This window comes from Pinus tabuliformis, chromosome 1_2, assembly GCF_031772625.1.
Source record: "Pinus tabuliformis cultivar Carrire ecotype Pingquan chromosome 1_2, CPIR1, whole genome shotgun sequence".
NCBI lineage: Eukaryota > Viridiplantae > Streptophyta > Pinopsida > Pinales > Pinaceae > Pinus > Pinus tabuliformis.
In genome coordinates this window covers 591,641,896-591,658,340 of record NC_142298.1, presented here as the reverse complement: position 1 = coordinate 591,658,340, position 16,445 = coordinate 591,641,896, and the positions used below count along the sequence as shown (strand labels likewise).

General features: G+C 34.1%; 1 protein-coding gene across 1 annotated transcript in view; it reads right to left on the bottom strand.

Annotated features, from left to right (window-relative positions):
- Positions 1-16,445, bottom strand: part of LOC149207040 (zinc finger CCCH domain-containing protein 18-like) — a 55,524-nt gene that overhangs the window by 18,409 nt on the left and 20,670 nt on the right. Inside the window, exon 2 of the mRNA XM_089397898.1 lies at positions 2,648-2,706. Coding sequence (XP_089254024.1) covers positions 2,648-2,706 — 59 coding nt within the window. The remainder of the gene's footprint in view (positions 1-2,647; positions 2,707-16,445) is intronic.

Sequence of the window (16,445 nt, the reverse complement as noted above, 5' to 3'; positions counted from 1 at the left end):
CAGGTGAAAATTATACAAGCTATACTTTATTTTGTATGAAAAATGACATTCAATGGTGTTAGAAAAGTGGGGCTTGAGCTTTGCTTAAAACCTTGTTCAAACCTATAGTTACTGAAGTTGGTTGGAAAAGATATGAATTGGTTGTAGTTGGCATCCAGCTCAATGAAATAACTTCATAACTAACTCCATAAATAATATGTATTATTACATGTATTGGTTAGAATTAGCTCCATTACCTGTAATATACCCTATGTGTTGATCTTGTATTCAATGTGAGGTAATAGTAAACCATACATCATGTAGAATTGGGAAACTTATGAGAGCTATTTTTCTTAGTTCAAACTTTTAGGTACAACATGATTATGTGTGATGAGCATGACTATGTTTTACATAGATGCAATAATCAGTCAAAGAAATAATTAATTAAGGAAACAAAACAATGTTGGTCTAGACAAATAAGCACATTTGGTCTAAAGTGTAAAGTGGTGGTTCTAATCCAATTGAGAATGGATAGGTAGGTAAATTGGTGGAGGTATGTTTAAAGTGTTGGATGATAAAAAAGGAAATGAAAGTATTAAGAGAAATACCCTACTTGTCTATATGGAAGACTATCTCCCTCAACATTGATCGGACAAGGCATCCATCTCAACATCAAACTCCATTACATTTATTCTAGCACTAGGCTGTGAGAAATTTACCAATATGAAAAGGAATGGGCATGCAGGTGGTAAGTATTCTCCACACATCTGCCTTTAATTATAAAAGTTCCAAACCTTCTACTAAATTGATTTTATTCACTCTTTAGAAACGATATGTCCTCCAATGGTTACCAAATAGTATTCTTCAACTTTGAAAATTAGACTCCTAGGTGAACACGATTAGAAGATAAAAATAAGGTCTATCACAAACTATAGGTATAACAAGAATAAATTTGCATTGCAACCTATTCTAAAACTCAAAAACTCAATATTGTTCTTACCTTGATAATTGGCTTCATTAGTGCCATTAGGAGATGCTGCCCATATTAGAGAACCAGGGGCCAGAATAGCCAGAATATTTGGCTTTAAAACATATGTGTCTTGATAGCTAGAATCTTTAACATATGGCCCTCTAGAACATTCTCAAAGTTACTCTCATAAGTAATAGGAAAATAAAATATTTTACAAAAAAGATGCATAATCTAGCATATGTGCTCAAGCAAAACAAGGCATACTTGAGTCATTGATAAATTAAAATTTAACACCTAAAAGAGTGTTATAGGCAATATTTTGAGATTCCTTTGAATAATTCCCCATAGTTATATATGCGTTTCTAGTTTTTTTATCCAAGGTAACATATCATTCATACTGGTTGAGAAAACATTATGCTATATTACTATTTGATGCTTAAAATAGATTCTTCACAATGCCACTAGAATTTCTTATGTAATCTAAAATTTCTTCTCCTTATTGAACAAAAGTCCTAATTACCTAGGGCTATTTATTCCCAATATCAATAACACAAACATTCCCCATCTACTGTAGTTTTGTATATTTAAGGTCATTTTGTCTAGAAAATCAACTATGAGAAAATTTTGTAGTGGTATTGTCTAAACTCTTGTACCATGTTAAAATGTCACAAAGTTGCATGTTATATACTTTTGAGAAGAATCTTTTTCACATAGTTTGAAAAAAATGACTTAAGCTTTGTCACAATAGTTTTTCTAATTCCAGCCTTGGTTTTGTAAATGGAGTACAATCACCAAGTTTGCTCAGTAACAATAATTCAAATTTGCTCAAAATCGATGAGTTCTAGTTATGATTGTTATTGCAAATAAAAGCCTAAGTAAAATACCAGAAAAAGGAGTTGCAACATGAAATTTGGTTTCTGGTGGTCTTGGTTTGAAATGTTAAGATGATTGTTGTTTGTTATAGAGTTGTAGAGGTTAAATGTTGTTTCCTGATACATTGATCTCTTTTTTTTGAACTTCATTTATGTAGGAACATTATGTTTATGTACTAATTATTAGTATTGTTTTTCTCGAATGTCTTTTATAATTCCAATCTTGGTTTTGTAAAGGGAGTACAACGGCCAAGTTTTCTCAACAACAATAATTCAATTTTTCTGGTAGATCAACCTAACTAAGCCTTATCCCTACCCATTTTATTATTAGCATGCTCAGTAAGGCCTATGATACTCCTGCTACTGGACTTGCTCCTGCTCCTGCTTCCACCTAAGCCTCTGGTACCTTTTTCCACCTTACTAATTAGTGAATCACACATATTGATGTCATAGTAATGGGATTCATACATATTTATCAAGCTGATATCATAGTTGGAGTAATTGACATGTACTTGTATTCATGTCACATAAGTGATATAGCTAGCATTTGTACTATTTAGCCAATACGACCCCCAACATTCCCAGAGCCTAGGTAGAAACTGTATTTAGGACTTTTTTTACTTCAGTTACAATTCCAAACCTTCCTCCACATCCTTTTGAGTATCACTTAGATACTTCTTAAGTTGCCTATGGAGACCATCAAACTCTAGGTTAATTTCTTTTAGATTTATTCCAGCTCCTGCCATTGTTTCTTCAAATATTCATTTCATCTATAAGATAGATTTTTGGAACTTACTATTTTTACTGAGGTATCCTAATGATTTACCTTCCATTCCTTAAAGAGTTGCTCAATGTTTTGTTGGACTTGGGCTGTACCATCATCACCTGTTCCAAGAAACACAATATGAGCAATGAAAGTGAAATCCATAATTTTTTTTAACTGAAATGATAGGGTCTTTATCTACTCGCTAGTAGTGAATTTATAAATTATATTTGTTAGCCTAATCATTGTTTGATACTCTACGTTTACCGCCGTTGGTCAAAACTAAAACCCCTTTGGGAGAATTTTTCACCTTCTATACTACTTATCGAATCAGGGAGACAAGTTTTCCCCCTTTGTGCAAATCTTCTGAAGGCGCCCTTTTGATTAGGCCCCTTCTGAGTATCCTGTGCCCCTGCTCAGTTGAGTAGCCCACTTGAGTAACCCATTCAAGGCAGGGACTTGCTGCCCCAGAACCTCCCTTGTTATATTAGCATATAGAGTCCTTGTATACATTAATAGTTTTTTTTTTTAATATGCCATGTACTAAGTATATAAACCACCACTTTTATTATTACTTTAAATTTAATATCCTAACTAATGTGATTTCATCACACATTACAAGACTTTATTTAACAAGTCTTTATCATCATGTTTTAAAGGTCCTCTATAGTAGACTCACACCTTTTAGTTTATGGTGTTTAATTATCAGTCATTATGGAAAGACTAAATTGAACACCTTTTAGTCCAATTAGTCAAATATTTGAAAGTAAAGAGTACTCCATGCGGTTTAAAGGATTAGTGAGTATCTTCTCATAACTAGTGCTTTTGAGATCTTAAAATCATTTCGATTGAAAAATGATACACGTGAAAAAGAATATGCCCAATATTCTTTTGAGGTAGTTTAGTTGGACTTACCTAAGCATTCAAACTAACACTAAGTTAATGATAACTTCCAATAATTTTCCAAGAAAATAGATCAAGTCTAGCAAATTTTTAACACTTTTAATAGTAAGGAAATTATTATCTACAAGAAGCCCTTGATGAGCTTTATCTTGTTTTAATTGAAAGTATTTAGAAATTAAGAATGTTTGAAGTAAATAACAACAAGTCATCTGTATGTCCTAACAACATGTTTCTTTCAAAACTACACCCCATTGGGCAATTTAATGGAAATCTAAACTAAATGTTTAGATTATTTTTTTTCTTCCTCCAAGGAAAAATCACAAAATTTTATTAGTAAAAATAAGAGTTACCTAAGTAGAAGCACAAGTGCATTCATATACTGTACTAAATACCATTTGTATGTGCTTCAAGCACTAATTGTAGCCAAGCTACCAAAAACAATATTTACCCAGATAAATTAGTTCTCTTTTTAAACCTTTTTTCTTTTGAACTTTGTGCCACACCCCAGAAAATGGAGTAGCCATAACAATTTCCAGCTCTTCACCTTATATTATTATTGGCACTTACTTGTCTAAGTCTGAACTCTCAGAAATGCGCGTTCACTTTATTCCACCTATTCCTTGGCTATTTCTCTTTTCCTCATGTTGATTTCTAGGAGTCTGGATCATCACTAAGTCGTTGAGTTTCTCTGTGTGTTTGGTCAGATCCTTCTGCTTCTCTTCTCCCTCTTCCTTTTGGGAAATTTCTTGATATTGTGCCTTTAGTTGTTGTTGGCTCTCTTCCATTTCTTCATCTTCATCATCAGAAGAGGAAATATCTAGAAATTTCCATCCTTTTTTCTTTTTTGAACTTTTCTTTGCTTGTGGGCATGTTTCTGCAAGTTCCCTATCTGATGGCAAGTCCAACACTTGAAAGAAGTATTTTCAAAATCTAACCATTTTGTCCACCTGAAGTCTTGGTGAGTCGTATGGACACGATATTGAAGGCCTTTTCTTAAGTCCATCTTCACACATATGCGTGCAAAAGTAAAAATACCTTTGTCCATTATTTATCAACCCATCTTTAGAAATATACCCAAAGAATTTCCAATGCCTTCTAGGACTTGGTGATGCCAGAAAGGAAGAGGGATATTATGTAACCTTACCCATATTGGAATTTTCGTAACCACCATTGTATTGGCATTGAATCTTGGAAATCATGGAGTTACAAAGAGACCCACCCTTCCCCAAAAACATAGTCCTTCATTCGTGACATATTCCAAGTCTTGATGATTGTCAAACCGGACCACAAAAAATCCTTTTGTGCATAGGTAAATATCAAAATTTTTATTCCAATTGAGGAAGATCCATTTACATAGATCTTCATATTTGGGCCAAAAACCATTAAATCAGCGTATGATGTCTTTGGCTTGTAAAACAATGAAAATACCACTCACTTATGTCATTTTTATTGACAGATCTAGAGCTTTCTCCATCTTCTCTACTAGGTAAGGCCTTGGTATTGTCAAATTTGGGGATTGTTTGTCTGGTGTGGGAACTTTCCCTCTCAATGTGTCCTTGAACGAACTCAGACCCCTTCCAATAGAAGATGTTCTAGGTGGAATTCCCGCTCTTGGGGCTCCACCTTGCAACCTTAAGTTTAGGATAATGGTAAAGTTTGTTTGAATGCCATAATCTTCTAGATGAATCGCATAATGCAACACCATTCCTTCAACAATAAGAATTTGTAAGGATGATGGTATACTTGAGATATTTTGAACAATCTGCTTCAGGTCTTTCACCATATCCGTTCCCCAAACCCCTTGCAGGGTCGATTTACCACTAAGGGTTTTGACAAAGACCTGCAACAACTCCTCCAAATATAGATCTAGGCACTATAATCTCCTCTTTACATGTCTCTCCTCTAGATTTGGATAATAATGATAGATCTAACTGCTAAAAGATCAGAAAAGTCATTGATCATGGAAATCATATCCAAGTTTTGTCCACATACACGGTCGAGACATTACCTGAGCTTTGATATGAAAAGAGTGAACTTGCCTCCAAGAAAAAAGACTTGGATCCAGATTGCATGTATGAATTCGGCTTGGAACCACAAAAATTATGGGGGTCTACTGCAGAGTGATGTTTCGACAACTCTCACTAACAAAATCCACAGACCAAAGCTGTATCACAATAACATTTTCAGAAAAAGGGAAAAGATATGAATCCGCGCTGTTATGAACTATGAAACATTGACACAACTCACTAATCTCCCCCTCATAAGAGATTGCAATACTGGCAGAGATGACCCGCCACCAATAAAAAAGACTTGGATCCAAATCGTGTCCTAAGGCCTACTACGGAGTGGTGTCTCAACAAACCTTGCTGACCAAATACATATAACAAAGCCGTAGCCCTATTGTGTTTTCCAAAAGGGAGAAAACCTCAAGGTTTCTCTTCTGTGAAAATCCAACCTTTTCTAAATGTTATGCCACCAACTCATAAATAGATAGATCAAGGACTTAAAAATTATCCTCTTCGAGGGGGAAATATCCTTTACATTACATAATGAATAATTCTTGGATGATACAAATGAAAAAACCTCCTTTCTATATATAGGAGTCTAAGGGATCACAATATAATCATATCCTACATAACAATAATAATGTAGGGGCATAACACTAACAATAGTGGGCTTCTATGGGGCACAATAATAACAATATGGGGACTACTTGGGCACAAAAATAACAATAAGGGGGTTACACTAACAATAAAAATAAGCGGCTACACTAGTATTATAGGGACCTAACATGCCCCTCTCCTTCAAAAAACTGTTTTCCTCAAAACTTGAGTAGTTTTGAATGCTTATGTATAAAATTTTCATCCTCCCATGTGGAATCTTCAGCGGGTAAATTCTTCCACTTGATGAGATATTCTAAAATTCATGGATTTCGTAGCTTTCAAGTTCTTGTTTGTGTGACTGCTTCAAGTTCCAATATGATTTTTCCTTCCTTGTCAAGTTTTGGAAATATTGTTTGAACTAGGAGTTTGTCACCTATAACCTTCTTTAAGCGTGAAACATGGAAAACTCGATGCACTTGGGAAGATGCGAGAAGCTCCAATTTGTATGCCATAGTACCAATCTTTTGCAACACCTTGTAAGGACCATAATACTTTGGTGATAATTTATTATCCTTCTTATCTTGCTTGAGGGACATTTGTTTGTATGGTTGTAGCTGTAAAAATACCCAGTCATCTACATCAAAAATTCTTTTGCTACGATGCTAATTGACTTGTTGTTTCATTTGATTATGTGTCAAAGTGAGGTTATCCTTTAAGAGTTGGAGAACTTGTTGATGCTCGATGTGATCTTCCACTACTTGAACCTTAGAAATTTCTCTTAAATAAGGTGTGATGGATGATGGATGATATCGATAAAGTGCCATAAATGGGGTCATTTTTGCTGCAGTATGGAAGGAAGTGTTATACCACCATTCAGCCAGAGGCAACCACTTGAACCATTGTGTTTGTTTAACATATACAAAACAACAAAGATATCCTTCCAAACATTTGTTCACTATCTCAGTTTTCCCATTAGATTGAGGATGATAAGATGAGTTATGAGATAATTGAGTACCCACAAAAAAATAATTCCATCCAAAAATTTCCAGTGAAAATGGGATCTCTGTCGCTTACAATAATCTTTGGGTTTCCATGCAACTTTTGAATTGTTTCTGTAGATAAAATAACAACTATACTGGCTTTAATTGATGAGATAAGGCACAAAAGTATGCATACTTGGTAAGTCTATCAGTTATTACCATGATGATACTCTTTCCTTCGAACTTGGGTAAACCTATGATAAAATCCATTGAGACCTCCTGCCAATGTTGACATGGAATGGATAAAGGTTGTAACAAACTTGGGGTCTTAATTGTCTCAACTTTGTTTTGTTGGAAAACCAAACATTTTGCCACAAAATTTTAAATATCAGATTTAAGTCCATCCCAAAAAATTTCCTTCTTGACCCTGTTGTAAGTTTTTAAAAATCCTGAGTGCCCTCATAATGGAGAGGTGTGCAATTCCAAAAGAATATTTTGTTTGAGTTTGGAATTCTTACAAAGATATAAACGATCTTTGTACCATAATGAATCATTTTTCCAGCTAAATGTATCAGATGTACTAGGATCTTGCTAGAACTTTTGAATGAGTGTCCACCCTTCTTCATCATTATTCTATTCATCCCTTGCTTTAATTATCCAATCTGGTTGGATAATAGAAATAGCACAAAGAAATGCTTCCACATCCTCATCCTTTCTTGAGCGTGTATCTGCAACAACATTTTGCTTCCCTTTTTTGTAGACGATTTCAAAGTCATAACCCAACATCTTTGTAACCAATTTTTGTTGCTCTTCTAAAGATAATCTTTGTTCCAAAAAATATTTAAGGCTATCATGATCTGTTTTTACCTTGTAGTGTCTTACCATTAGGTAAGGTCTCCATTGATTTAGTGCATGTAGTATTGCCAACATTTCCTTCTCATAAATAGGTTTGTGTAAATATTTTCCTTTGATTGGACGACTTTCAAAAGCAATGGGTCTTCCTTCTTTCATTTAGACAACACCAATTTCATTTCCTGAGGTATCACATTCCACAATAAAGGTTTTTGTGAAGTCTGGAGTAGCTAAGACTGATGCTTGAGACATTGCCTCTTTAAAATGTTCAAAGGCCTTAGTTTCTTCTGGAGTCAAAGAAAATGCATCTTTTTTCAGTAATGTTGTTAGAGGTGCTGATATTCTCCCATAATTCTTAACAAACTTGTGATAATATCCTGTCAACCCGAGAAATTCTTGAAGATGCTTTATGGTTGTGGGATTTTTCCATTCCTTATTGGCCTTAATTTTGTTAAGGTCTACCTTAACACCCTCATGCGGTACAATATGACCCAAATATTCCACCTCCTGTACTCCAAAGAAACATTTGGATGTTTTTGAATATAATTGTTTCTCCTACAATAGTTTGAGCACCTATCAACGTGTTAAACATGATCCTTCCAAGACATGTTGTAGATTAGTATATCATCAAAAAATACTAAGACAATTTTATGAGGAAGGGTTTTAAAATGGAATTCATCAAACCTTGAAATGTGGAAGGTGCATTGGTAAGGCCAAAAGGCATGGCCAAAAATTCATAATGACACTCATGAGTTATAAATGTTGTTTTGGGAATATCTTTAGCCTTCATTCTAATTTGATGATATCCCGAATGAAGATCCAACTTGGTGAAGTAAATTGCTCCATGTAATGCATTCAACAATTCATCAATGACAAGAATGGGAAATTTATCTTTAATAGTGAGTTTGTTGAGCTCCCTATAATCCGGGCACATGCACCATGATTCATCCTTCTTGTGCACCAATACTACTAGAGCAGAGAAATAATGTCGACTAGGTTGACTTATACCAACCTCTATCATTTCTGCAACCATACATTCAATTTCACTCTTTTGGGCACATGGATATCTGTAAGGCCTCATGTTTGGAGGAACAATTCCTGGAATCAAATGAATAACATGATCATGATCACGAATAGGTGGGAGGAATTTGGGAGTCTCAAATAACTTGGAATGATTTTCCAAAACTTTTTGGAGATCTGGAGAAATAGATGCTTTCGATGTTTAAACCTCCAGTGAGCATAATTATGCAATTACACCCCTTTGTTCTTTCTTTAGAAGCTTTGGCATGCCATTAGAGATGATTACCTTTCCTGGTTTCCCTGTGATACCCCTTAATTCAATTTCCTTTCCTTCCCAAAAAAAATTGAAGAAAAGTTCTTGAAAATTAAAAGCTATTGTACGTAACCATTGGACTCCTAGTACGACATCAACACCACCCATTCGAATGGAAAGCATTGGACTATTAAATACATATTCCCCCATGGTTGGCTTGATATTATGGCACTTTCTAGAAAAAATTTATAGTTCCTCCATTTGCAACCATCACTTGACACTCTCGTGTTGGATATAGGAATCAATTCAATTCCTTGGCTATCTTACAATGAATAAAATTATGGGTACTACCCGAATCAATCAACATTATTACCTTTTTCTTTTTTATTTGTCCTTCTATCTTGAGAACTTGAGGATTGGTAAGTCCTGCCAGTGCATTACAATATATGGTAGCATTCATTTCTTCTTTATCTGGGGTTGGTTCCTAGTGTATATCCTCTTCTTTTGATGTTTCTTGTTCCTTTTCTTCCTCCTCTTCACAATCTATGTAAAATAATTTCTTCTCAACGCACTTATGGCCTTTAGTTTATTTGCTATCACAACTATAAAAAATCCCTTTTTCTCTTTTCTCTTACAATTCTTGTGGTGTCAACCTTGTAGGTTATGGAAGGCTAAGAGTAACACTTACATCTTTGTAGTTGTGAGTGGTAGACTTCCTTGATTCCATAATTTTGCTTTCAACTTTTCTTTCCACCCTAAACTCCTTCTCTAGTGAATCAGGTTCCTAAGGGAGAACCTCATGTTGGATGTTATCCTTTAAATTCCTTATGAAGACACAAATCCTATGCTCCTCTGGAATATCGTTTACCCATATATACACTTTTTGGAAGTCCTCAATGTGCTTCGCCATTGAACCCTTTTGTTTGAGATTTATCAATTGGCTAAAGAAGGTCTTTCTCTTTGTATCCTCATAATGTGCTATCATTTCCTTCATAAAAATTGACCAAGTGACAAGTGGTTTACGATAAAATATCCATCAATGCCATGCAAACTGATTTTGTTCTAAATATAAAGATGCAATGCGTACCTTTTTTGTGTTTAACACATTATGTAGATCAAATAATTGCTCCATACATAGTATCCATGTCATTGGATCCTTGCCATAAAACTTCCTCATATCGATCTTTAGAATGTGGTTTGCCTTAAATGAACTATATGAGTCTCTAAAAGCATTATTTGTATTCCTTTTATCCTCATCATGATATTCGTGGAGTAGCTTATCACCACTAGGAAGCGTTTCTTGTAGAAATTTTGTCAAAGCTTCGTTCAAAGCTTCTAGGTCCCTTTTCAAATCTGTTTTTAAACCATCCTTAAAATATTCCATCTTTACATTCATCATTTCTTCCATGTCATATTTCAAACCATCCATATTAGCTTCCGGTTCATTTTTGGTCACGCATTGTGAAAGTGAAATTTGTTGCACTTGATCTTGCAATTTTGACATATCATGTTGCATTTCTTCTTCTTCTTCATGCGTCATAGAAGGGCTTTCTGGTTGCTTACTAGGTGTACCCATTTTTTTGTTTCAAGGAATTTTGAAATCAAACAATGATATCTATGCTTCACTATGCCCTTTAAATCACTTCAAACTTATTTTTCAAACAAAAGTTATGCAAAATTTAAAAATTACACACATTTTTCTTGATTTTTAGGAGATAGATATTACAAGTAGTGTATTTATGTAATTGTGAATCTACAAGATCTGAAATTTCGTCTTGTAGTATCCCTTTGAGTCTTATTTCCAACCCAACAAGTCAGACCAATATTGGACTCTTCAAGAAAGAGTTATGCCGAATCTCCCACGATGTCTTGATTATAAACTGGTTCAATAGAGAGAACTTGTACAGATTGCCACGTGTCACTATTTCAACCTTCAGCCCTGAAAATTATACCAAAAAAACCAAATTCCATCCTATTTACATTGTCTTTTATGAAATTCAAATCCCATGCTCAGAGAGAAAGTTATGACGATCGTCCCTAGGTCACCTGTTTTAGATGGAATTATGGAACCTGCAAAAACCCTAACTTCCTTGGATCATATATCCAAAAATATTGCCTGTTAAGATATGAAATTCGTACAAGAAGTTCAGCAAGATTTCGGCTCCATGTGGTTGTAATTTCACATCTAAAGTTTCATAAAAAAAAATTATAGCAAAATTTCCACGAGGATATGTTTGAAGCAGCGAAACCATAGAATCCAAAGCTCTGATATCAAATGTTATGCTACCAACTCACAAATAGATAAATCAACGACTTAAAAATTATCCTCTTCGAGAGGGAAACCTCCTTTACATTACATAAATGAACAATTCTTGGATGATACAAATGAAAATAACTCCTTTCTATATATAGGAGTCTAAGGGGTCACAATATAATTAGAGCCTACATAACAATAATAATGTAAGGGCACAATAGTAACAATAGTGGGCTTCTATGGGGCACAATAATAACAATATGGGGATTACATGGGAACAAAAATAATAATAATGGGTTACACTAGTTTTATAGGGATCTAACACTAGAGGTCACCAATCTCCTCACCATCAAAGATTGCTGTGTTGAGCTCGACCTTGACAGTGTATGCTACAAAGTAAATTTTAGCCATTTCCTCCATTTTCACCCAATTCTCCTCTCGTTATAAAATAATTTTTTAGATGAAATAATAAGTGCTAAATTAAAACGCTTTTGGATTTTTTTGTGTGTTTTATTTGTGTCTTTGTGTAAAGTTTTCTTTTATATTTTTTTGTGCAAGCCCCTACATGGGAAGCAAGTTGAAATTGAGATGATTAATCAAAGCGATAAATTAAAACAATAATGATGAGCTCTCCTAATTAGGCTTTTCATTAGCCTTAGTGAATTTGATGGAAGTCCAACAATCATCTACTTAATTGTCACATGCTTTCTTGTTTTTATTATAAATTTAGAACACAGTGGTAACTCAAGTTCAAGCCTTATTTTTACTATATATTTGTAACATCATTAAAGCCCAAGTTGAAGGCAAGAGACTACATAACACATCAATTAGAAAATTGTTAGACTTCCCTTCCATCAAACTTACTAGGATTAGGTTATCAGTGCTATAGATTTATAATAAAAATAAGAATGAAACTTTAATAAGAACCCAAAGAAATGAAATCAAATTTCTTTGCAAGGTATACAACAACCACATGCAAAGAGATGTCAACTTATTTTTTGGTTATATGGTTAAAATATTTTGCAAATACATAAATTGTAGTTGTGTGAAAAATGTAAAATTATTATCTACTCTTAATCATTGAAATTTGGCCACTGTGAAATAAGTAAATAAATGCAAATTTGTATGTTTTGCAATGGTTGTTTGGATGTTTTTTCTGCTACCTTGTTATGCCTTTGCATAAAATTGGGATTTTAGAGGGTTTCCAATTGCTTGGGAGGAGTGAGGAGGGAAACTAAGTGTTTCCTTGGATAGCTCAATGAGTTTTGAATATTTATAAATGATAATGAAAGACAAAACATATATAAGCATATAAAATAATAAAGATATATAATTGTTTTGATAAATCAACAAGATGTTTGTCAATCTATCTATTTGGGGGAATAATATAAAATGAAGAGAAACAAATCAAAAAAAAAATATGAAGAGGGGGAAAAACTCGCTAATACAACCAGCAATGAAAGAAGGGCTCCAATGCCACCTTAAATCTTCCTAAACCTTCTAGTCACTAACTTGGCTTAGTAATTGCTTTTCCTTTTGCAAACCAATAATAATATCACATAAAATAGACAAGTCAAACTATTAACTTGAATAAATCATTGTGCTATGATCAAGGAAACACCAACAACATACCTAGTTAACCATTCTCTTTTGGAGATAACGAGCACAACATCTTGAAACTACCTCTTAATAACAAACAAACATCATTCAATCTCCAAAAGAGATTTAGCCCAAAATCTAAAACCCTTGTTGGTCTTACAAAGTCCTTTGTCAAAGAATCTTCATCGTTTGTCAATGAGTCAAAGGGTACAAGGTTTGAGCTTGGGGATTTTCTTGTGAGTTTCAACGTAGTCTCCCTTTACACTAATATCCCCATCGATGAGTCCATTGAGGTCATCAACCGTATCACAGATCTTGATATTTATAAATTGGTTGAGATTTGTCTTACCTCTACTTTCTTCAACTTTGAAGGGGAATTCTATGAACAAACGAGTGGTGTTGCCATGGGCTCATCCCTCTCCCCCGTCATATCTAATCTGTTCATAGAGGAATTTTAATCCAAATCTTTGTCCTCATCTCAATACAAACCAAAGCTTTGGAAGAGATTTGTGAAATCAAGGTCGGATAAGTTGGATCTCTTTCTCCATGATCTTAATAATTAGTCTCGCTCCATAAATTTTACTATGGAATGTGAAATCAATGGGAGCCTTCCTTTTCTTGACGTCCTTATTTCAAAGAAGGACAATGGATCATTCTCACACCAGGTCTTTTAGAAGAAAACTCACACGGAGCAATATCTTAATGTTAAGTCCCATCATTTCCCTGCTCAAAAGTTGGGTGTTCTCAACACTTTAGCCACTCGTGCATTTAGAGTTTCTGATGAAAGTCATCTTGAAGATGAGAAAACAAATATCCTCAAGGTTTTAAAAAATAATGGTTATAATAAGCTCCAATGTCTTAGGGCTTTCCTTAAGGCTGGCAAGGGTTCCAAGATTAAAAAAGAACCCAATGATTGGTTTTCTGTTGTACACCTTCCTTTTATACAAGGGAACACTGACAAGATTGCAAGGATCCTAAGAAAGCACAAGGTTTCCTCAACCTTTTGGCCCCTTAACACTATTCAAAGTTCCCTAAGACCTGTAAAATACCCGGTGGACCCTAAGAATACGAAAGGTGTTTATGTAATCCCTTGTTCATGTGGAACACCCTATGTTGGTAAAATAAACTGTTCAAATCAAAAGATTCAGGAACATGCAACAAACATCAAACATGGGAGGACCTACTCCTCAACATTAGTAGAACATGCAGAAGAGTCAAAACACCACATTTGCATTGAAGACGCATGAGTCATTGCTAAGATAGATCATTTCCATTATCGTAAGTTTCGGAAAGCTATAGAAATTGAAAGGAGGCCAAGCAATCTGCATAGAGACAATGGCTGGAAAATTAACAGTGGTTGGATCCCTACCATTTCTTCTTAAGTTTATATATATATATATATATATATATATATATATATATATATATATATAATTTCTTAATTTTAATTATTTATTTATATTTTTATCTTGACTACTAATAAACGATTAATTAATTTTGTCATTATTGATTTATTTATTCAGTTAATTAATTAATTAATTATTATTATTATTTATTTTTAAGTTTTTAGAATTAATTGTTTCAATTATTTAAAATTGACCATTTCTTATTATTATTATTATTATTGTTATTGTTTTTAGGTTTTTAGAATTAATTCTTTTAATTATTTAAGTTTGAACCAAATATTATTTTTATTTTATTATATTATTATATTGATTTTATTAATTGTTTTGAATATTTAGGTGACGTGAATATTATTTTTATTTTTATTTTTAGATATTCATTTCATTAAAATTTCCTTTTGATTAATTATTTTCTTTATATTAAAATATTATTTCTTTAGTCAAATCTAACCATTTTCTTTATATGAAAATATTATTTATTAGTAATATTATTTATTTAGTACTATTTTTTTTTCTCTTCATCTATTTAACTTGATGCCAAGCTTTTGTTCTTCATCTTGTTATGCACCACACTCGATGGTTCGAAACACGTCGAAAACTCTAATGTGATTTTTACCAATTTTTTTTTTACTTATCATTCAATCTCTAATAAATAAAAATGAGAATAATTACAAGTAATAATGAGTAAGACTTAAAGAAAAATTAATAAAACTTAAATACTTATATTCAACCAATTCTAAAAAATAACATAGATAATCCTCCTATTGACATAAAATGTCGAAGTAAAACTATACGACCAAACCCTGGGTCAAATTTACTTTGAATTTACCAAACACTATTAAATAAGTGACCTAAATAATTCTAATTCACCTTTTTCTATTTTTCAAATATTCTATTTCTCTACAAAATAAAAATTAGACCTATGAAAGATGACATGGATTTTATAAAATGCTTTTGGAAAACTGCCAAAAGGTGTCACATCTCATTAATAAATTGGTATGTGTAAGACAAATACCAATTTATTAATACCAATAAGACAACGATTATTGGTTATTACAGGTAAGGAAGACAGGAAGCGGCTAACCAGCCTGCCATAGGGCATTAAATGCCCGGGGAGATGCAGGCTGGATAACCCGATAACACGCGAGCGAGGAGACTGGGCATTAAATAAAAATGGGTGCTTGCATGTTATCGGGCTATCCAGCCTGCATCTCCCCGGGCATTTAATGCCCTACGGCAGGCTGGTTAGCCGCTGCCAGGAAGACATGGTTATTACAGGTGAGAAGTGGCGGAGCAAGAGCTCGAGTCATATGAATTGCTGATGAATACAAAACATGAGCTCCAACAGGGTCAGTTGGAGCAATTCAAAGTTGAAATTCGATCTAAGTTATCAACGTTGGGCGCTCGGGTGGCAAAACTTGAAGTTCAGGACAACGGTGGGATTCTCTTATTCGAGGTTGCGATTGGATTTAGTGATTCAGGGCAATAGTAGGATTTGCTTATTTCGAGGCTCGAAGGTCACTTTTGTTGCTCTAGATCTTGAACCCTCTTTCCTCTTTTCAGTGTTGCGTCTTCATCAGATTCAACCTCTGTTGGAGCTAGCTGCAATCCTGTGATGAATAGGTCCTCCATCTTCACTATTTTGTAGAGAATGGCTGTCATCTCAGTCCTAAGTTCACATTGCAGATGATCGATTTTAATCTACGTCAATTCTAGCTTGGAGTTGGTTAATAGTTGGAGGGATTTGTGAGATTTTTCTTGAGCCTCATGGTTCTGCTTGAAGGCTAGCTACATGCATTCTATAGCCTCAAGAACCCTGTCCATAATTTGTTGACGTCGGTGGATGCAATGCCATGGAAAGAGGAGCCCAATGATTCTCCATAGCGAACTTGCTCAACATCAACACTTGCTTGTAGATGTTGGCTTTTTTTAACCACTACACTTTTGGCACCAAACCTTGCATAATTCAGGGTCCGGAGGATGAAATATACACT